The sequence below is a fragment of the Pteronotus mesoamericanus genome, unplaced genomic scaffold, assembly GCF_021234165.1.
Source record: "Pteronotus mesoamericanus isolate MK-2021 breed Mesoamerican mustached bat unplaced genomic scaffold, CSHL_Meso_final contig_164, whole genome shotgun sequence".
In the NCBI taxonomy this organism is placed as follows: Eukaryota; Metazoa; Chordata; class Mammalia; order Chiroptera; family Mormoopidae; genus Pteronotus; species Pteronotus mesoamericanus.
This window is the reverse complement of record NW_026555065.1, coordinates 4,376,569-4,399,126: the sequence shown is the minus strand read 5'-3', so window position 1 is coordinate 4,399,126 and position 22,558 is coordinate 4,376,569. Positions and strand designations below refer to the sequence as shown.

The following is a 22,558-nucleotide window of genomic DNA, read 5'->3' as shown; positions in this document are numbered from 1 at the left end:
TATAGTGGGCTTCTAACTGGTGTTTTTGCCTTCTGATTAATCTCTTTCAGAGCCAAAGTGAAAATTTAAAAGGATATTGAATCATATCACTTTCCTGCTAAAAACTCCATAGTTACTCTCTTTAAAATGACATGTAATCTCCTACCACACCCTTCTCCTTCTCCATGCCAAACTGGGTGGTTCCCTCTCAGGCCTGTATTTGGTCTTGCAGCTGACGAAAATAACCTAATTTTCCTTATCTTTCTGTTGAACTTACATTCCTCAGGACTCAGGCAAAGTGTCACTTGCCTTTCTCCCAGGTACACACAAGTTATTTTGTCCCCTTTGTACTTACCTCATTTGCATGCTTTATTACATTGCTTTCATTATCTGTTCACTTTTGTTTATCCCACCAGACCTAGGAGCAGGCTATTTAAAAAACACTAGCTATAAACAAGGTATAGGCTTTCAGCTGATATTTTTAAGTTTCTGTATATATACCATAAAAAGAGATAATTTAATTTTATGTGCATAACTATTTATCTTGTGTTTATTTTCATATTAGGATTCACCACATAGTATAATGCTTAGGCCATGGTAAGTATTTAATGTTTATGAATGAAGAAAGGATACAGAAAAAGAATGCTTATTAGAAATCAAATTAAGTTATAAAGCTAGACATTCTAAACTTTCTTTCTCTTTCTTCCCAATAGAGTTGTTGGGTAGGTAAAATAGAATGCTTTGATTTCTTCAAGGTGTTTGAAAAAGCCTTATATGATATTCCTGATGACGTATCAATGAGATGTGGACTGGACGGTGATACAGTTGGGTGACTTTACAGCTGACTGAGAGCTATATTTAAAGAATATTGATTACTAGATGTTTGTCAGCTAGGTGGTGTACCACAGGACTCTGCCTTTGGTCCAGTCTTGTTCAACATTTTTATTATAACTTTTATGATTAAATAGAAAGTAAGCCTACAAATTTGTGGGTGATGAATAGTGGTCCGGGATTTTTCAGTTGTAATGGAAACCTGGCTCAAGCTAGTTTAAGCAAACGAGGAACCTGTAGGTCCCCACAAATGGAGTTTATTGGTTTCATACAGAGGCTTAAATAATTTCATCCAGATTCTGTGTTTAATCATCTCCCTATTCTGCTTTCCTTGAATTGGCTTTATTCTTAGACAAGCCTTCTTCATGTGTAAGGAGAAATGAGCACTGGGCAGCTCCAGATTTAATTAGTCCTTTTATCATAAGGGACCAGAAAAAGAAGGAGTCTCCATAGCCTGATTCCATACAGTTTGGGTAGAGTTGGGCTACTCCTGTAGTGGAAAGAGGTTGAGGGAGTGGATTTCCCACATGAAAGAAAAAATTCCTCTACCAGAAGAAGAAGGAAGGGAAAGCATGAGGAAAAGTCAAAACTGACTGTCATGAGCAACTACAGACAGACAGCTCAAGCACTGAATGTCTGAATAGAGAGTAACAGTGGCATAAGAAAGTGAAAGATGAAATAAAATTATTATGGTATTATTACTGTCATCATTATTATTACTAGCTAATATGTATTGAACTTTTACTATGTCTTGGGCACTGTACACAAGCACTTTACATGCAGTTAATTGCTAGACAGCGACTGTATGAAATATTGATGCCTTCCATGTTTCTATTTTACAGAGGAGAAAACTGAGGCTCAGAAAGATTGTATAATGTGTCTGTGATCACCCAGCTATTAAATTATTAGAGTTGAGATTTCACCCTATCTGGTTGAAATGAACCCTTAAAGTTTAAAACAGTTACCTACATTTTTATTACATGAATAAGTAAGGTACAGCACAGCATATTGAGTGCACTTTGTGAAAAAAATAAAGGAAAGGTACATATAAACAAGCAAATACATATGAATTGCATTGGTTGCTTCTGGGAAAGAAAACTGGGGGTCAAGGATGGAAGAGAATCTTTTCAAAATTTGATTAGGGAGTTTTAATGGTTATGAAATTCAATACGAGCTTTCAAAAGTGGCTTGACTCTCAGAATGGTTGGTAATGGCTGTCATTTGAGATTGCCCGAATATTGTAGGCACACTGCTAGGCACTTGATAGATGTGAAGGAATTTAATCTTTTTTTATTAATTATGATTTTCATTGAATTTATTGGGACAACAAAATTAAACAGGTTTTAGATGCATAATTCTACAACACATCATATGTACACTGTATTGTGTGTTTACCACTCCAAGTGAAGCCGCTGTCCATCACCATTTATCCCCCCATACCTTCCTTCCCCTCTCCTCGCAGCCCTCCCTCCGGCAATCACAGCACTTCTGTGCACGTCCATGAGTTTTTTTCTTTTTTTTCTTTTTTTTCTTTTATTGCTCAATCCCTCCAGCACCCCCGACTCCACAATCAGTGCCTCCCCTTCCCTGACAGCTGTCAGCCTGCTCTCTGTAAGTGTGTTTCTATTTGGCCTGTTAGTTCATTTTGTTCATTAGATTCCATATATGAGTGAAATCATATGGTACTTGTGTTTCCCTGACTGGCTTATTTTACTTAGCATAATGCTCACCAGATCCATCCATGCTGTCATAAAGGGTAAGATTTCCTTCTTTACAGCCAAGCAGTATTCCATTGTGTTAATGCACCACAGCTTTTTTTTTATCTACTCATCTACTGATGGATATTGAGGCTGCTTCCAAATCTTGGCTATTGTAAATACTGCAGTGAACATAGGGGTGCTTATGTTCTTTCGAATTAGTGTTTTGGGTTCCTTTGTATATATTCCCAAAAGTGGGATCACTGGGTCAAAAGGCAGGTCTATTTTTAATTTTTTGAGGTATCCATACTGTTTTCCACAGTGGCTATACCAATCTGCATTCCTACCAATAATGCAAAAGCATCCCCCTTTCTCTACAACCTCGCCAGCACTTGTTGTTTTTTCTAAAAATACAGTTTATTGATTATGCTATTACAGTTGTCCCAATTTTCCCCCTTTGTCCCCTCTACCCACTACCCCCCATTCTCACCAGCAATCCCACCCATTAGTTCATGTCCATGGGTCATGCATACAAGTTCTTTGGCTACTCCACTTCCTCTACTGTTCTTAACATCCTCCCGCCTATTCTGTGCCTTCGAATTTGTACCTATTAATCCTTGCACTTTTTCCTCCATTCTCCCGCTTCCCCCACCAAACTGGTAACCATCCAAATGAGCTCCATATTTGATTCTGTTTCTGTTCTGCTTCTTTGCTTAGTTTATTTTCTGGATTTAATTGTTGATAATTGTGAATTTATTGCTATTTTAATGTTCATGGTTTTGATTTTCTTTTTCTTAAGTAAGTCCCTTTAACATTTCATGTAATAATGGCTTGGTGATGATTAACTCCTTTAGCTTTATCTTGTCTGGAGAGCACTTTATCTGCCCTTTGATTCTAAATGATAGCTTTGCCGGCTAGAGTAATTTAGGTTGTAGGTCCCTTCTTTTCATTACTTTGCATACTTCTTGCCAGTCCCCTCTAGCCTGCAAAGTTTCTTTTGAGAAATCAATTGATAGTCTTACAGGAACTCCTTTGTAGGTAACTCTCTCCTTTTCTCTTGCTGCTTTTAAGATTCTCTCTTTCTCTTTAACCTTTGGCATATTAATTATGATGCATCTTGGAGTTGGCCTCTCGCATCCATCTTGACCCCCCTACCTATCTGAATGAATGTGACTTCTTTAATTCCTTGGTTGTAACACTTCCATACAGCTTGATTTTCTGACGATTCTGAGTGATAGTATTTTGTAGTTGTAATTTTTGCTGTGGTGTGCAAGTAGGCAAGATGTGTTTACCTACGCTTCCGTCTTAACTATAAGTCTGTTGTTTGTTGATTTATTGATGACAGCCATTCTGACAGGTGTGAGATGATATCTCATAGTGGTTTTAATTTGCATTTCTCTGATGATTAGTGATGTTGAGCATCTTTTCATATATCTATTGGCCATCTGTATGTTCTCTTTGGAGAAGTTTCTGTTCAGTTGTCAGTTGTTTTCCTTGGGGTAACAAGTTCACTTCATTTCATTCACTTTCAAGAAAATGCCTGCCAAATACCCAGTCTGAATAGCTGATTTTTCAGTTGTTCTTTCAAGTAAAGAATATTCCAACATAGAAGTCCTAGCCACAGCAATTTGACAAGAAGAAGAAATAAAAGGAATCCAAACTGGAATGGAAGAAGTAAAAATGTCTTTGCCCATTTTTTAATTGGGTTGTTTGTTTTTTTGGTCTTGAGTTTTGTAAGTTCTTTATGAACTTTGGATATTAACACATTATCAGTTGTATCAGCAAATATGTTATTCCATTCTGTGGGTTGTCTTTTTATTTTATTGATGTTTTCCTTCACTGTGTAAAAATTTTTTAGTTTGATGTAGTCTTATTTGTTTATTTTTTCTTTTGTTTCCCTTGTCTGGGGAGATATAACAGGAAAAAATATTGCTACGACCAATATCCAAGATTTTGCTGCCTATGTTTTCTCTATGATTTTTATGATTTTGGATCTAACATTTAAATCTTTAATCCATTTTTAATTTATTCTTGTGTGTGGTGTAAGGAGATGGTCTAGTTTCATTTTTCTTCATGTATCTGTCCAATTTTTCCAACACCATTTATTCAATAAACTATCTTTAGCCCATTGTATGTGCTTGCTTCCCCTGTCAAATATTAATTGATTATGAAGGTATGGTTTTATTTCTGGACTCTCTATTCTGTTCATTGATATATGTGTCTGTTTTTATGCTAGTACCAAGCTGTTTTGATTACTAAGGCCTTATAACATAGTTCAATATTAGGTAGCATGATTCCTCCAACTTTGTTCTTCTTTCTCAGGAACACTGTAGCTTTGTGGGGCTTTTTATAGTTCCATATAAATTTTTGAAATATTTGTTCTAGTTCTGTGAAATATGTCATTGGAATCTTGGTAGTAATTGAGTTGAATCTGTAGATTTATTTGGGTAACATGGACATTTTAACGATGTTAATTCTTCCTACCCATAAACATGGTATGTGCTTCCATTTATTTGTATCTTCTTCAGTTTCTTTCTTCAGTGTCTTATAATTTTCCAAGCATGTGTCTTTTACATCCTTGGTTAGGTTTATTGCTGGGTATTTTATTCTTTTTGAAGCAATCATGAATAGGATTGTTTTCTTAATTTCCCTTTCTGTTAGTTCATTATTGATATATAAAAATGCAACCGATTTCTGGATATTAATTTTGTATCCTGCTACTTTGCTGAATTCATTTATCAGTTTTAATAGTTTCTTGGTGGACCCTTTGGGGTTCTCTATTCACAGTGTCATGTCATCTGCAAATAAAGACATTTTTACTTCTTCCATTCCAGTTTGGATTCCTTTTATTTCTTCTTCTTGTCAAATTGCTGTGGCTAGGACTTCTATGTTGGAATATTCTTTACTTGAAAGAACAACTGAAAAATCAGCTATTCAGACTGGGTATTTGGCAGGCATTTTCTTGAAAGTGAATGAAATGAAGTGAACTTGCTACCCCAAGGAAAACAACTGACAATATTTGTTATTAATGATAAAATTTGAGCTTTCAGGCAAACTTTTGGGAAAATTTGTTCATGCCTCCCTATGAGTTTCACAGTTTATCAATACTTAAAGAATTTTTTGTTGAGCCCAGAGACAATATTGATAGATAAGACTTTTTTATATATCAATGAAATGTGTCAAAACAAGGTGGGGCTAAAATAGATTTACAGTTGCTTGTATGGAAACTAAATAATAATACAAGAATAAACTTTGTTTTATGTACTCACAACTGTAAACCTACTTTTGCCCCACCCTGTATTTGAAAGAGCTGTATAGCTCAATGAATTAATATTTTCTAAATGACTAATACATGATATTAAAAATCATGCATAGGTAAAAGAAACATTCAAAGTGCAGGATGGACTAATGAAATATAATGTAACAGAATAGAGAAAGTTCATTGTTAATGGTTCCAGATTCCACATTGCCACTAACCTGTAAAAAACTATTTCTTGTTGAGTTTTGGTGTCATATCAAAGAAAAGCATTCACACTTATCAGAAAAGACTATATATGTAACCTGTGGGAGGCCAGGTGGTTTTTTTTAATAAACTTTAAAGATTTTATTTTTATTTATTTTTATAGAGAGCAGAAGGGAGGGGGAGAGAGAGGGAGAGAAACATTGATTGGTTGCCTCTTGCACATCCCCAACTGGGGACCTGGCCCACAACCCAACAGTTCATATTGCTTACGCTCAGCCCACTGAGCCACACCAGCCAGGGCTTTTTAGATAAACTAACCAAAACATTTAACCAACATATTGAATGCAGAAGCAGACATGATAATCTAGCTGTCTTCTATGAAACCAGACACTGAAGAAATTTGCAAAATGTGAATCATTCCCATTCTTTTTCTTTCCTTTCGAAAAATTATAGCTATTTTTATTTAAAATGTTATATATGTTACTATGTAATAGGTTTTTAAGTGTAATGTAAACAAGTTAATGCATATTAATATTTCTCTTATTAAATTTTAGTATGGTGACTATCAATATATATGGGTTTGCCAAAAAGTCTGTATGGTTTTTTCCATACAATGAAAGACACATTTTTCATTTTTACCAATAACTTTATTGATTTGGATATTTCGAGTATGTTGGCTATCGCCCACATGGTATGACATTGACTGTTCTCGATTAATGTCTCGATTTGATCACTATCAACTTCAGCTGGTCTACTCAACCATGGAGCACCGTCCAGCGAGAAATCTCCAGCACAAAACGTCACAAACCTCTTTTGACATTCAATCATTCACAGCACCTTCTCTATACACTGCACAAATCTTTTTTTGCGTTTCAGTTGCGTTTTTACCTTTCTTGAAATGAGAAAGCATAACATGCAGAAATTGCTGCTTATTTTCTTCCATCTTCAATATTAAAATGGCTACACAAAAATTCACCAGTTCGGATAAGGTTTCTTAAGTGCACACTGATATGACAGCTATCACAATATAATCTAACAAAATTATTTTGAATGAAGTTAAAGACAACTAAGTGCTACTAGAGCCATCTTATGGAAAAAAACAAATGAACTTTCTGGACAACCCAGTATGTTCCTCATAAATAAAAGTTCTTTGGAGTTCTCCATTTTTTTATTGATCTATTTTGAGATCATCATAGTCTTGATAATTCAGAGAGATCTCATGTACCCTTTACCTAATTCCCACCAATGGTAACACCTTGCCTTGTCACCTTGTGTGAGTTTAGTAGTCTCACAGCAGAGACTACATTGATGCAATCCACCTCTTATTCAGATTTCTCCCATTTTACTTATACTAGAGTTTGTATGTGTGTTCTATACAATTTTATCACATGTGTAGGTTTGGGTATTTACACATAGTCAAGATACAGAACAGTTCCATCATTACCAGGATCCCTTGTGTTGCCCTTGCCTAACCGCATCCGCGTCCCGTACCCCTGGCCACTACTAATTTGTTTTGTCTCTAATTTTATCATTTCAAAATTGTTAGTTGTTTTAAATAAGTTAATTATAAATATTAAAATCTTTGTTTTGGTTTATAATTGTAAACACCAATAGATACAGCCTGCATAAATAATAGCTCTGTAAAATGTTCTCGGTTTTTTTAAGACAGTAAAGATTTCCCAAGACCAGAAAGTTGAAGAACAGCTGCTTAAAGCAGGGAGCATCATTCCCATTTCTCCTTCCCAAGGTGCTGGCGAGCAAGATGTGGTTGCGATGTCTCAATTTAGAAGTCTTACGTTTTCTCATAGGATTGTCAATATGAATGATGATTAAGTTTTTTAGTACAGTTTAGTCCATTCATATTATAAGTAAATTGAGACTTTTCTTCTAATATCAGTGATTCTGAATAATTCAAAAATAGGCCTCAGTTTTCTGTTGAGTTTACCTTATTTGATTTGTGGGTTATTTTTTATGAGTTTGTTTTTGTATCCTCTGGGATAAGAGAATGGAAAAGCAATGAAAACCTCCAGCCCTGGCTTTTTAGGAAATGAATATGTGAAAGGAGGTAAAAAGTATGTTCAGCAGAGGAAGTAATTGCAACCAGGGAGTGAATTTTTCTCAGACTCTTTATTCTTGAGAAGCTAATTCCATCACTTTCCTGGGAATAATACAGGAATGGTAGGGATTATCAGCCTTCTGTGGGGAAAAAAAATAATTAGTTGCAGAGGTCCCTATCATCTTCATCATAACTCATCAGCTGCAAAGTTAGTAGTTATGCTGAAGGAAAATGTGGTGAATTTCAAGCAGGCGGGAGATTGTTGAGTGAGAAGACCTTAGACAAACAGAATAGACGCTTCATTTAGCAAAACCTTTCCACAGTAATGGATACTGCAGTGTGACTTTTGTTGTGCATTGATTTTGTTTATGAGATTTTTTTTTCCTTTGTTAAATTTCCTGCATAATTAATCCATTCTCATGCAATGGAAATGTAGACAGGCCTAAATATTTGGGATCCTTTGATTCACTGTGTCCCCTTTAACAGAAGAGGGCGTTAGGGTCTAAGCCTGAAACTGTGTAGAGAGCATTGCAGAACGCCCTATGGTTAGTCTGTAGTCTTCAGATAATATGTTCACTGTACTTAAATTTTCTGGTACACACTTAGCCTTTACTGCTGATCTTGACCAGGTGCAGATTGGTTACAATGGAGTGCTAAAGTAAATTTTCTGTGAATAGAATACATAACTTTTAAGAACTGTTTGATGTCTTGTTATGGTACCAGCTACCATGTCTTTTCTTCTTCCTTTTCCTCTTTGCCTTCTGCTACAAGATATCTTGGAAATTAACCAGAGTTGAAATCAAATTCTTTTTCCAAGCAGCCTAAAGTGAAATATGTAAGCTCAGCAGACCAGCAGCTTTCTTTCTTCGTTTCCTTCCCTTTCTCCCCTCCCTCCCTCCTTTCTTTTCTTTTTTGTCTCTCTCTCTCTCTCTCTCTCTCTCTCTCTCTCTTTCTCTTTCTATCTCTACCTGACAACTCCCTGAGACCTCATCCCACCACAAAGGTAAACCCTGGGACATTTGCTGAGCGGCCTCAGACCCAGCACTGGCACCAAGACTGATCCATTATCGATCTTGTGAGCACTACTTGTCACTACCTGGTGACTCACTTTGAACCGACCTTATGCAACTCAAGTACTGCCCAAGTCTCTTTCAGTGGCTGAGCCTAACAGGCAGCCAGCAGGCAGAGGCAGGTGGAGGCAGATCTCAGGGTACCTTAGGACTTTTGCTAAACTGCCCCCGTCCCGGTGCTGGTGAAAGCCAGCCATCATGCATGCAGCTTGGTCAAAAAGTACTTTGTGTTTGAAAGGGACTGATTTCCTCTACTGATAGTTCAGTGTGTGTTGTTTTAGGATTTACTTCAAATATTTTATTGCATTCTGACCAGAGCTTTGTGGAAAAGAGGAATTTAGATTTCTCCCTTTACTTCAGGTATTTCATGATTTCTACCTGCCAGCCTCTCAAAACAAGGAATTGTTGATATTTCAGAATAAGCAAAAATAATCTTTAATTATTCTAAAAAATATGGTAAACTTATTTTGTTTCAAAATCCCAGTCAACATGAGGATATTTTCCTGTATTTTAATTTCAAAGACAAAAATAGTAATTTAATAAATGTGATTTTTAAAATACTGTTCTTTTTAATAGTCCACAATGAAAACTTTGTGAGCAAGTCAAGTTTTATATAATGTGTCAGAGGGAGTACTTACGCATTTGTTCATGAATCAAGAATCTATATACTGTTGGTATTGTTGATGATGAGTCACTGTAAAATCTTGAAGGACCTTTGCAATTATTGAAGAAAGACAACATCTTATTAATATAGTTTTTAGTATATTGATGACTTTCTACTTTCCACATGATCTTATCTGATAATTCTGAATAAATATGAACACAAATTTAATCATTGTCCCCAATTATCTTTCCTTCTTGGATGAAAGGGGAGTTTCTTAGAGCTACTACAGTTATCAGTAGAACCAGCTTCCTTTCTACCATTTGACTGTGTATAGAGGAAAGGGGGGGCTGTGGACCAAATATTCCTTCACTGCATTTTCTATCCCCAAATTCTGTTGCAGCCTTGAAATTTTTCCTCCATCAGCGCCTCTCATGTGTGGGAAGCAGCTGAAGTTGGTGTATAATTACTTCTTGTGGGGAGAGTAATGACCCTGGTCTGTCTTTAGTCTCTCTAGTCCTTATTTCTGTGTCACCTGCCTATCAGCACTCACATCCCTAATAGGTGCTGATATCTAAAGATGAATTGAAAAGAAATATCATTAAAAGATAAAGGACATATATTGTTGGGAAACTGAAGAGATTTCCACTTTTAAATTCTCTCTCTTTTCAGGTTTTTGTTTTGTTTTGTCGTTTACCTCCCCATTCAAAGAGCCCCAGATGCCATGATGGCACTTAGCATCTGAGTGAGAATTGGCCCAGCTTTTGTTGCCCTTGTTGTTAAGGTATTTAATTACCTTAACTTTTTATGTTCCTGTTTCTTGTTTTCCCTGCTAGCATCAATCTGCTGACAATCCCTGCTCTTATATCCTAAGTATATGGCAAAGATGGCAAAATGAGCCCTTTTCTGATTTTTATTCTTTCCTGGAGAGTGATAAATGAAGCTTTGTTTGTTCCAATGAATAGTAGAATATGAAATCCCATAAAGCCACCTAGGTTATTAGATAAATTATCGCAGGGCTGCTTATTATGCACTGTGGCTTAATGTAGATTATGGATGTGACCAAACGGTAATTATCAGAGCTGGAGCTCTAATTAAACATTATTGTGCTGCACAGTGATTTCTCCTTAGATTTCTGTTGCAAAGTGGAAGGAAACTGACTAGTTCAAAACCCATAGGTAGATTTCTTCACTTCTTTCCCCCTGCCCCCAGAAAAATCTTTTAATTAACTAAATAATTAAATAAAGTCATCCTCACACAGAAATTCTGAGCTCTACTTAATAACTCTGATCAGTAAGGTAGTTTGATGCATATACATGTTAATCAGCTCCTCATGAGTATCAGTTCTTGTTATTCTTAGTGATCATTTCAGCTAAGCTTCTCTTTAGGTTTCTGTAGAGGGGTTTAATTTGGCAAAGTGTTTGACTGCAATATTGGTGTCTCCTACTAAATAGCGTAGATGTTGTTTTTGGATCTATCAGTAGGAAACAAGGGGCTTGGCTTTACCTAGAATGTTAGTAGCTTCTCTTCTCTCTGGACTCCTGCAGCACTGAATTAACTCAGCAGGAAATGAAACCACTTCCAGAAAGAGCTGTCCTTGATTCCTGAGAGAGTATATAGGTGATTCCCTGGGGACTTACCTCCTTCTGTGCTCGGGATTGCTGTCTAAGCAGTGGAACAGATTGGCAATGGAACATGTTCAAACAAGGCAGTCAGAAAATTCACAGGAGTGACCTAGAAGGTTTAGGTCAGTCTCTGTGTCCCAGAAAGAGGACTTTGTAAGACTGTCTCTTGAGAGTAAAAGAAAGGTATAGAAAAGAGAATAAACTCTAAGCAAAGGAAATGCATGTCCTGACTTCGAAATTGCTTTTGTCTCAGTTCTTCTCCAAGAGAAAGAACAGAGAAACAGGTAAGACCAAAAGTAAAGATGATCTGTATACTCTGTCTCTAATTTCCCCTTTCTAGTAACTCTCAAGGGTACACTCTCCAGGAAGCTTTCTTTCCAAAGAGTTATGATCCACTTTTTTGTAGCATTCCTGAAAGGGTTTAATGATTAGAGCCAAATTCCAGCACTATACAGGAATAGTACGGAGTCTAGTTTACTTTTTCTGTGTTATTTCTATCTTCAGGTCTGTGCATCGAAATGTTAAAGGGTCTTTCAAGAATGTACCACTCCCAAGAGGGTTGCCAAATTAAATTATAAATGTCTGATTTTCAAGAGAGTAAAAATGCCTTTCGGCATTTACCATCATGCATAAGATTCATTATACAGGCTTCCACTTTCATTTCATTTTATGAAAAAGGCGGAGTTAGGGAGTACAGAGTGGGTGTATATGACAACAAGCAGATAAGGATAATGTTTTGGCAGCCTTTCAGGGACCAGAATTACTCAGAATCGGTGTTTTAGCAGTCTGTGGACTCTGACAGTGATGATCCACAAATAGCAGTGACTTAGAAGCCAAGATGTCAGAGCTAACTACAGAGAATGGATGCAATACCCAGATGTCAGTGTTAAGAGGAAGTAGATGGATTATAGGTATAGAGTGGTGATCATGCATGCAGTAAACTGTTCCAGAACCAGAGTTCAGTTGTAGAGCTGTCCAGCAGCTTGGATTATGGGTTCATTGTGTAGCTCTCTCTGAATGTATGTCTGTAGAAGGAATATATTCAAACTGAACTAAAAAGTCTTTGACAGAGGAAGATGGTCCCGATCATTTTCTAAGTGTGCTGATTGGTATCATACCAAATCAGTCAATGTGTATTGAGTGCCTTTGCATATGCAAGACACTATGTTCAGTTAGGATTTGGACACTGTAGACTCAGAGTTTGTACTTTGTCAGCCTGATAAATGCTAGGATTTAACTCGTTAAGGGATTGTTACCCTCTTTACTGTAACTTTAACTCTAAATGTGTTGCATTTTTCTTGGAGTCTAAGAAATTGTGTTTTTGTGAGAAGTCCTAGATTTGGAGGTAGATCGTTGGTCCTTATGTTCAACTATTTCTGTCTGTGTATGTGTGTAATCAACTTCATCAGCAGACTGCTATGGATTGGCTTCTGGGTCGTAACAACACCTGTTTCTGGCAGATAAATTTGATGTTAGATTCACATTCCAAAATGCCATTCTCGTTAACTAATTGCCATTATAATAGAAACTATCATCAGGTTGCTCCCAGCTCTTTTATAAAACTTTTAAGAAGATTTTTTTTTTCCTAGCCAAAAATGAATTAAAAGTACCAGTGGTCTTGAAGTGGCATTCTGAGGATCTGGATATTTCTCCCCCTTTTTATCCCCACCTTTATTCTTGGATTTTTTTTTTTATTTTTAAGCATATTTTATTGATTATGCTATTACAGTTGTCCCATTTTTTTTCTCCCCTTTATTCGCCTCCACCCTGCACCCACTCCACCAACATACCCCCCCCCCCGTTAGTTCATGCCCATGGTTGTACATGTAATTTCTTTGGTTTTTCCATTTCCTATACTGTTCTTAACCTCCCCCATCTATTTTGTACCTACCATTTATCCTTCTGATTCCCTGTTCCCTTTTCTCCCTTTCTCCCCACTCCCTCTCTCCACTGATAACCCTCCATGGGATCTCCATTTCTGTGATTCTTTTCCTGTGCTAGTTGTTTCCTTAGTTTGTTTTTGTTTTTAGGTTCAGTTGTTGATAGTTGTGAGTTTGTTGTCATTTCACTGTTCATAGTTTTGATCATCTTTTTCTTACATAAGTCCCTTTAACATTTAATATAATAAGGGCTTGGTGATGATGAACTCCTTTAACTTTACCTTATCGGTGAAACACTTTATCTGCCCTTCCATTCTAAATGATAGCTGTGGTGGATGCAGTAATCTTGGGTGTAGGTCCTTGCTTTTCGTGACTTTGAAAACTTCTTTCCAGCCCTTCTTGCCTGCAAGGTTTCTCTTGAAATCTGCTAATAATCTTATGGGAACTCCTTTGTAGGTAACTATCTCCTTTTCTCTTGCTGCTTTTAAGAGTCTCTCCTTATCTTAAATCTTGAGTAATGTAATTTTGATGTGCCTTGGTATGTGCTTCCTTGGGTCCAACTTCTTTGGGACTCTCTGAGCTTCCTGGACTTCCTGGAAATCTATTTCCTTTGCCAGATCGGGGAAGTTCTCCTTCATTATTTTTTGAAATAAGTTTTCAATTTCTTGCTCTTCCTCTTCTCCTTCTGGCACCCCTATGATTCAAATGTTGGAAAGTTTAAAGTTGCCTCAGAGGTTCCTAAGCCTCTTCTCATTTTTTTGAATTCTTATTTATTCATTCTGTTCCGGTTGAATGTTTTCATCCTTTTGCTCCAAATTACTGATTTGAGTCCTGGTTTCCTTCCCTTCATTGTTGGTTTCCTATATATTTTTCTTTATTTCACTTTGCGTAGCCTTCATTTTTTCCTCTATTTTGTGACCATACTCAATCATTTCTGTGAGCATCCCAATTACCAACATTTTGAACCCTGCATCCGATAGGTTGGCTATCTCTTCATTGCTTTATTGTATTTTGTCTGGTGTTTTGAGCTCTTTTTTCATTTAGACCATATTTCTTTGTCTCGGTGCTCTTGTTATGTTATAAGGGACAGAGCCTTAGGTATTCACCACAGTGAGGCAACCCACAGTGCCACTTTGTGGCCCTATATGTGAGGGAGAGGTCAGAGAGGGTCCTGTGCCGCTTGCTCAGCTCTTGCCCCACTTTCAGTCTCCTCCCCCGCTACCCACAAGCAAATTAGGCCCTTCTGGTGCTGATTCCTGAGTGGGTGGCTTTGTGTATGTTCTAGGAGCCTGTGGGTCTCTGCAATGAACTCCCCTATGAGCCTGGGAGTATCTCCTGCCACCACAACCCCCACAGATTTTTACAACCAGAAGTTTTGAGACTTTCTTTTCCCACACTGGAACCTGGGCTTGCGAGGTCTGTCTCACTCCCCAGTTGTTCCTTCTGGTTTATCCACACGCAAATGTGGGCCTGCCCGGTCCTCCAGCCAATGCCTTGCCATGTGGCCCCTCCACCCCAGCTGCCTGTGTCTCCACCTCCTGCTGGTCTGGATGAATGTTTCTTTAATTCCTTGGTTGTTAGACTTCCATACAGTTCGATTTTCAGGCAGTTTTGTTTGCTTTTTGTTTTTAAATTTGTTGTTGTCCTACTTTTGGTTGTACAAGGAGGCAAAGTATTATCTACCTACACCTCCATCTTGGCTGGAAATCTGTCTGTTCTTGGATTTTAAACCTGGTTAGTATATGACTTATTGAATGATAGACTGTTGGGGAACATAGTGGCAGCAACAGCAGAACAAGGCCCAGAAACTGGTCGTTTTCTTTCTCATCAATCTATGTGCTTTCTTTCTCATCAATCTATGTGCTTTGTTACTACTGAAAATTGGCCCTGATATTCTTTCACTAGAGATTTTTTTATGAGACAAGATTTCTTTTATACTTTTAGCCAAGCACAGTGTATGAAGAAAATTGTTATTAAGAAATAGAGCTTCTCCTAGCACATGGTGCACACATCTAAACTGCTAGGTTTGTAGTGTCATGAGGTAGAACTTGAAAGGAAAGACCAAAGACTTATATTTAGAGCCCTCTGAACTCTGGCAGGAAAGGATGTAGGACTCAATTAAATACAGAAAAGGTATTTCCTCTGAATGTTCTTCCTGCAGCTCAGCTACTACTTTCTCTTCCCCCACAGATGGAGTCCCCTGTCTCTACACCAGCAGTGCTGCCGCTGCACCTTTTGGTACCAGTGGTCAGTAACGACATCTCATCTCCCTGTGAGCAGATTATGGTTCGCACCCGATCAGTCGGGGTCAACACATGTGATGTGGCTCTAGCCACTGAGCCTGAATGCCTGGGCCCCTGCGAACCTGGGACAAGCGTCAACCTCGAGGGCATTGTGTGGCAGGAAACAGAAGACGGTAAGTGCTACATGAGGCTTTCCCATCCCTTCTCAGCCTGCTTCTGCCAGCAGAATTGTATTGTTGTAAATAATACCAATTATTTATTAGGAGTCTCAAGTGACCATAGTCTGCTGGTGATACCAACCCAGAGGATTATAATAAACTTCTTAGTAAAATCTCCCAGCTTCTAGAGACTGCCAGTGTTTTAAAAAAAGATTTTATTTATTTATTTTTAGAGAGAGGGAGAGGGAGGAAGAAAGAGAGGGAGAGAAACGTCAATGTGTAGTTGCCTCTTGAATGCCCCCAGCTGGGTACCTGGCCCGCAACCCAGGCATGTACCCTGACTGGGAGTCGAACCAGCAACCCTTTAGTTCGATAGCCAGCACTCAGTCCACTGAGCCACACCAGCCAGGGCAAGATTGCCAGTTTTAATTATCTCCCCTTCGTAGCAATTCAAGTGTTGGCCCTGGTTCTTAAGTGGTCACTTGATAGGTGCTGGCCAGGTAATTCACACTGTGTCTATACTCTCAACACCCCTATCTATCATTTTATATGGGAGAATTCAAGTAAATGAACTTTGGGTCAGGCTTGAAGAGAAAATGTAGTAAAAGGGCAGCTGTGGGAGTCGGGGAAATGGAAAACAGTCACTCTTCAATTGACTTAGTGTTGGCTCATTGAATGTGCAACTCTTGCCTTTTTTTAACACCTGGAGGTGCAGCCAGCTCCTTCCCACTGGTTGCCTCATTGCCCAGCCACCCACGCCACTTCATGCATCTGTCGGTACAGATTTTATAGGCCTAGGCAACAGGGAAATGTTTACATGGTCTTGTTTTCAGGTATCCACTAAGCAGTTGGATCACTGTAGGGTGCTGCTGCCCGAGGCTACAATCCAGACTTCTTATATGTTCCATTTGTCCCTGAGAACAGAATCTCTTCTGTTTTAGAACTTCTTAACCCTGAGAAAATAGGAGTGCAAAGGGACTTACCAGGTATTTCAGATCCCTTCATACCATCTGTGGCAATTTGATTTCAGCAAATATATTTTTTTTTTTATTAAAAACCCCAAGTCCTTGTCAAAGTATGTGTGGTTAAAAAGGCTGGGCCTCAGAGTCCCCTCAGGTCTCTGCATCAATAACCAGACTTTCAAAGCACCCCCACCCTGAGGAACTGAGAGGCCCAGAGGAGCGCAGCTCATTATCTCTGGTTATCATAAGCTATCCTGTCGGGCTGCCTGTGGAAATTCAGGCCTTTCGTTCTCGTCGTTCTGATAGAAGTATGTTCCTCTGAATTCTTGTTGTGATTCAGTATTTATTTAAAGTCTACCATGCAGTTGGCGATGAATGTAATACAGGTTAAGAATTCTGTGCTCTTGGCTCTCGTCATTAGTTACATAGTAGAGGTTCAGCTTTTTGAATAATTGCTGATGAGGTTTTTACTCTGTGCCTGAGACAATAATGAAAAAATCCTATTGTGCTAGAAACTGATACAGAGAAACTAGACAGAGAGCTTGACTCTAGAGATTGACTCTGGATGTGTGTACACAATATATAGTCTAGAAGTCACAAGTGGCTCTCTCTGAATTTTAAAATACCCTCTGCCTATGGCCAAACATCTCAACATCCAGAATCTGATGGAATGACAGACATATCCAGACCACAGCTCTGTGCCATCAAGCAACCATCGGGGACTGCTGCCTCAATATATTGAAGATAAAAGACATCAATTTCCTGCCTATTTATTCCATCCATCTTTATGATGGTGATTTTCTCCAACAGCGAGATGCTTTGCATGTATGTGAACCTGATGAAAACTGCAAGAGAGTGAAACTCACCTATTACTCTCCTGAGACTAATGGATATCTTTTTATCTGAGGACCCCTGTTCTCCCTCCCTGCCGATTTTTTCAAATAAATTTTTTGCTTTGAAGGGATCTCTGGTTGTCTCTGGCAGCCTATTACTGAGTTTCCCTATTAATACAGTTTTAATGCACTCTACACTTTATTTCACAACACTCATTGCAGTTTGCAATGTTGCTTGTATAGAAAGATGCTCCTCGACTTTCAGGAGGCTTGCATCCTGATAAACCCATCAGAAGTCACAAAAATATCGTAAGTGGGAAATGCATTTAACACCTACCCTACCAAACATCATAGCTTACCCTAGCCTACCTTCAACATGCTCAGAACACTGACATTAGCCTATAGTTGGGCAACATCATCTTACTCCTGCTTTTCAGCATCACAAGAGTATCATACAACGTCTCACTAGCCTGAGAAAAGGTCAAAATTTGAAGTTTGGTTTCTACTGAATGCATTTGGTTTTCACACCTGTCATGAAGCTGAGAAATCCTAAGTGAGACTATTGTTAATCAGGAGCCACCTGTAATTATATTTTTCTATTGATGTGTATTTCTTCTTCTGCGTGAGAAGTTCTATGCTCTCAGAGACTGTTTTGCACACCAGTGTATCCCCAACACTTAACACCTGACACCTGGGGTAGGGCCTCAAAAATATTTATTTGAATGAATGAATGCTTACATCTCTATCATTGTCACTTCTGGATCTATATTAATATATACCTGATAGATATTATAATATTATTTGAACTTAGGAGCCATGTCAGATACTTTCCAAAATTCTTTTCCTTCTCTGAAACCCAGAATAAACACTTCTTGAATCAGGTTTAAAATCACTTTTACTCATTTAATTAAATCTTTAAGATTTTTAATTCTCCTACTCTTAATATCATATTTTTTCCCACATAATCATATTGTGTTTCAGGATTTAGTACTTTTCTTGTTTCCTTCTTCTTCTCCCCGCCCCCCACCCTGGCCCCATCCCAAGGGAAAGAGAACTATTCTGCAATTACATACTCTACTTTGCTTTCTTGCCGTTCCATAGGACATTCACCTGAGCTGTCCATTGGCACCAAGTCTGAATTCAGATCAGAGTTGGTTCACATTCCTTTTCATCTTCAGGTAACAGAGATTTCCTGCAAAGATCATTCTCTGTAGATCTGTAAGATCTAGCTAGTATACTGAGCTAGTCCTCAAGTTAATAATAAGAACTATATACAGATACTTTTTTAAAAAACTCTTTCAGCCTTCTAAGCTTTTTGTTTTGCTACCATACTCTTTGTGCTTCTGCCTTTTTGCCCAGCAATCTACTCCCTTCAAGTGGAAAAACCCTTAGAGGGAAGCTGTGAATGCTTGGCCTCTGAGGGGAACAGAGGACCCTCAGGTCCCCATATATCTGAGCCACCTTGCTGAGAACAGGTGTAGGGATCATGGCCTCGATTCTTTCTTGTTTCTTTGCTTACCTGTACTGCAGTGTTGCTTCTTTCTTCCCTACATCTCATTGAACACCTTGCCTTAGAGGCTTTTGGAATTTCCTGCAAGTCCCATCTCTTTTTAGGCTGCTCATAATTAAGCCAGCACTGCAAAGATCCTCAACTAGGCTCAATCTTAGGACTATTAAGAAGACCCGAATGTAATCTAGAATGATTTGAGACGTATTTTTAGCACTTCTGCAGAGCAGAGGTCTGATTCCCCCGGATTTCTTTTTGTCCCCCCATACTTCAAATCAAAATAACATGTCCCAAGGCTATTTCTGGTTCACAAGGCTTACCTTAACCCAGGATCTTGGAAACAATGTATAAGAAGAAGCCTTAAGGCAGCTGGTATACTTTCGCTGAGGCAAAATTGCTTACTGGCTTCTATAGTTTTTTAAAGAAACGCAAGGCTGACTTTAAATAAGAATTCCAGGGGATGCTGTAGGTTTTCTTTTTTAGATCACAACACTTAAGTGGGAGGTCGCCACTAGTGGTGATTTATTTTACTTTGGCAGGTGTGCTTTGTGGAAGAATTTGAGGTATAGTGCAAAGAGCACTGATGTGACATCAGGAGACCACTACCACTGTCATTGTGACCTTGGGCAAGTTTCTTAAGTTGTTTGGGCCTTAGTTACCTCATCTCGAACTAGTAACCAGTAAGGACCTATCCAGCTTTTAAGTTATGAGAACTTGTGACTTAACCCTTGGAATCAGCATGGATTCTCTACTAGTTGACTGTGGCATCTTGAAAATGGACAGTTTTGTATACCAGTCGTGAGAATAAAAAGTGAAAACCATGAATACCAATGAAATGTAATTATATACTTGTTATATAGATTTGTTTCATCAGACAAATGAATCAATTCACCTTCCCAGTCTCAAATTCAGGAAGTTTTTACCTCCTGTTTTTCAACTCCTGATCCTAGACTGAGAAGTGGAAGAATTCACAAAACCCAGCTCTTTATCAGCTGACATAAGTTGAGCTCACAGTACTGCTTAGCAATCCCTTCATCTCCCTGTGACATTCACATTCCCCTACTTCACCGTCAAGACTCTTAGCCCAATTCATGCTCATAAACTAAGATCAAAGATATCCACCTTAATATTCCAGCTTCCCTCCTGTCTTTCCTAAAATGCATTTTTCTTATCCTATTTTATTTTTCTCTCCTTGTTCTGAAGATTCTTTGAGACTCCACCATGAATTTTTTCTGTTCTTTCATCATCATTCTTTCCCTTTCTATTAACCCTTTCCTCTCTACACTTTCTTACTATGAAGATATTTTCCTCGTCCTCGCTACCACCCCTTGGAACTACTGATCTCTCTCCTTTTCTTCACTACTTGCTATTGCTGTTTTCAGTCTCTTTACTTGCCCAGTATCACATAACATCTTGCCATAAGATTTCTTCTGCCACTCTTTGATTGACACATTTCTCATACCAATGATCTTCTATTTTCCAAAGGTCTTCTCAGTCCATTTTAGACTTTTAGAAGCTCTACTATTTTACTCTTTTTTGTTTTTTAATCCTCATCCTAGGACATGCTCATTGATTTTAGGGAGGGGGGGAGAGGGAGAGAGACATCAATGAAGAAAGAAACATCAATTGGTTGCCTCTTGCATGTGCCCTGACCAGGGGCTGAACCCGCAATCCAGGCATGTGCTCTGACCGAGAATCAACCTGCAATCCCCTCAGTAAATGGGGTGGCACTCCGACCCACTGAACCACACTTGCAAGGGCTATTTCTTCATTCCTGAAACTCTTCTCTCTTGCTTTTGTCATACTGCACTTCCCTAAGTCTCATTTCCCAAAATTCCGTATGGGTTTCAGGATGCTGAAATATGGTCAGTTCTGTACTGTTGGCCTCTAGGTGGAGCTTATAGCAGTTGGTGCCACAATCTCTTTCCCCTGAGACAGGCAGCCTAATCCACAACATATTTTCATTTACTATGTGTGCCATAATGGGGAAAGTTGAGGAAATATTGAGGTAACGGGACTTCACTGCTAGGAAAGAAGATAAAGTAATGATGATTTAATGTAAGAGAATTCTGAAGGTAGGCAGTCTAGGGCAGGTATGGTGGCTTCACAGTGTAATCAGTGTTCCAGGTTCCTTAAAGTTAATTTCTTATTGCAAAATTGCTAATATAGCTCTAGCCATCACATTTACTTTCCAGGCCAGAGAAGAATAAAATAGCATTTGCCTCCCCCATGCAAAATAGAGGCTCACACTAAGGAAAAAGAGTAAACAATTAGCCACTTTTCTCTGCATAAACTTCATCCATTATAACTCCAAAAGTTGTTACCTTGGTGGCTTTCTTTTAGTAAATAGTCTTACATATTCATAGCTTCAGCTGTCTCCCTTATATGACAGTCCCCAAAACTTTATCTCTAGATCTTACCTTTTGCCAAATCCAATTTCATACTGCTGACTTGAACATCACCAGAAGCTGATTTCTTAAATTTAAAATGTCTAAAAAAGGATAATCATCTTTTCCCTGAAATTGCAGTTCTCTTTTATTCTTCCCTATTTTTCTTCATTACAGCTACCTTCATCACCAACATTACCATCCTACCAGTTTTCTAGGCTCAAACCTCCCTAGTTATCTCTGACTCTTAATTCATCATCTCTTGGTATAGTTAGTTTTTCAGTGGAATGTAGACATCTTACCACCGTCTAAGTCCTTTTACCCTCCCTTCTTTATGTTGTTATTGTTTTATGCCCATTGCATGCTTTTATATGGCCTATAGGATGTACAAAAACAAGCAGTGTTTTTTAATGTTTGGGGGAAATTTCAAAACAAGAATAGTGTGTGAGATTGTCTAACCACTATGCTGTAAACCTGAAACTAACACAAAGTAATATTGAAAGTAAACTGTAATTGAAAAACATTTTTTAAAAAGAATATTGTGACATGAAAAGTATATGAAATCCAAAATTCAGTGTCCATATGCAAAGTTTTATTGGAACTCAACCACACTCATTTCATGTATTTTCAGCCCCTTCTGCACTCAAGAGACAGTGTAGACAGAAACCATATGACCTGCAAAGCCAAAAATATTTACTATCTGGTCTTTTGCCGAAAAAGTTTGCAAACACCTGATCTTGTGTATTATATCAAATACATTGAAAATGTCATCAGACAACTTTTTAATTTTTATTTTTAATCATCGTATACATTTTGAAGAACTCAGGATAATAGTTTATTATATTTATGCATATACTTAACATTTTTGTTGCTCTTTCTTCATTCCTATTGTTTCCCTTCTGCCTAAAGAATCATTTTTACTAATTCTTTTAGACCACATTAATCTCTTAAATTGTTCTGCCAGAAGTAATATGTGATTTTCCCTTGGTTGGTTTCTGTCATTTTTAGTATTTTGATTATGATGTATGATCTGTCTTATATGGATCTTGAGGGGTTATCCTATTTGCAGGTTCAGTTAGCTTTTGACTCTGTAAATTTGTAAATTTTTTCAGATTTTGGGAGTCTTCAGCCATTATTTCTTCAAACATTTTTTTCAGTGCACCCTCTTTTTTGACATAAATAAAAGTTACTCCTTACTTGTTTCCACTTGGGATTCCTATGTTTTCTCCTTTATTAGACTATAAGATAGCTGAGTCAGGAATTGCA

The 22,558-nt window shown here is 38.0% G+C and overlaps 1 protein-coding gene across 1 annotated transcript in view; it reads left to right on the top strand.

Annotated features, from left to right (window-relative positions):
* Positions 1–22,558, top strand: part of ZNF609 (zinc finger protein 609) — a 191,044-nt gene that overhangs the window by 123,140 nt on the left and 45,346 nt on the right. Inside the window, exon 3 of the mRNA XM_054565293.1 lies at positions 15,393–15,618. Coding sequence (XP_054421268.1) covers positions 15,393–15,618 — 226 coding nt within the window. The remainder of the gene's footprint in view (positions 1–15,392; positions 15,619–22,558) is intronic.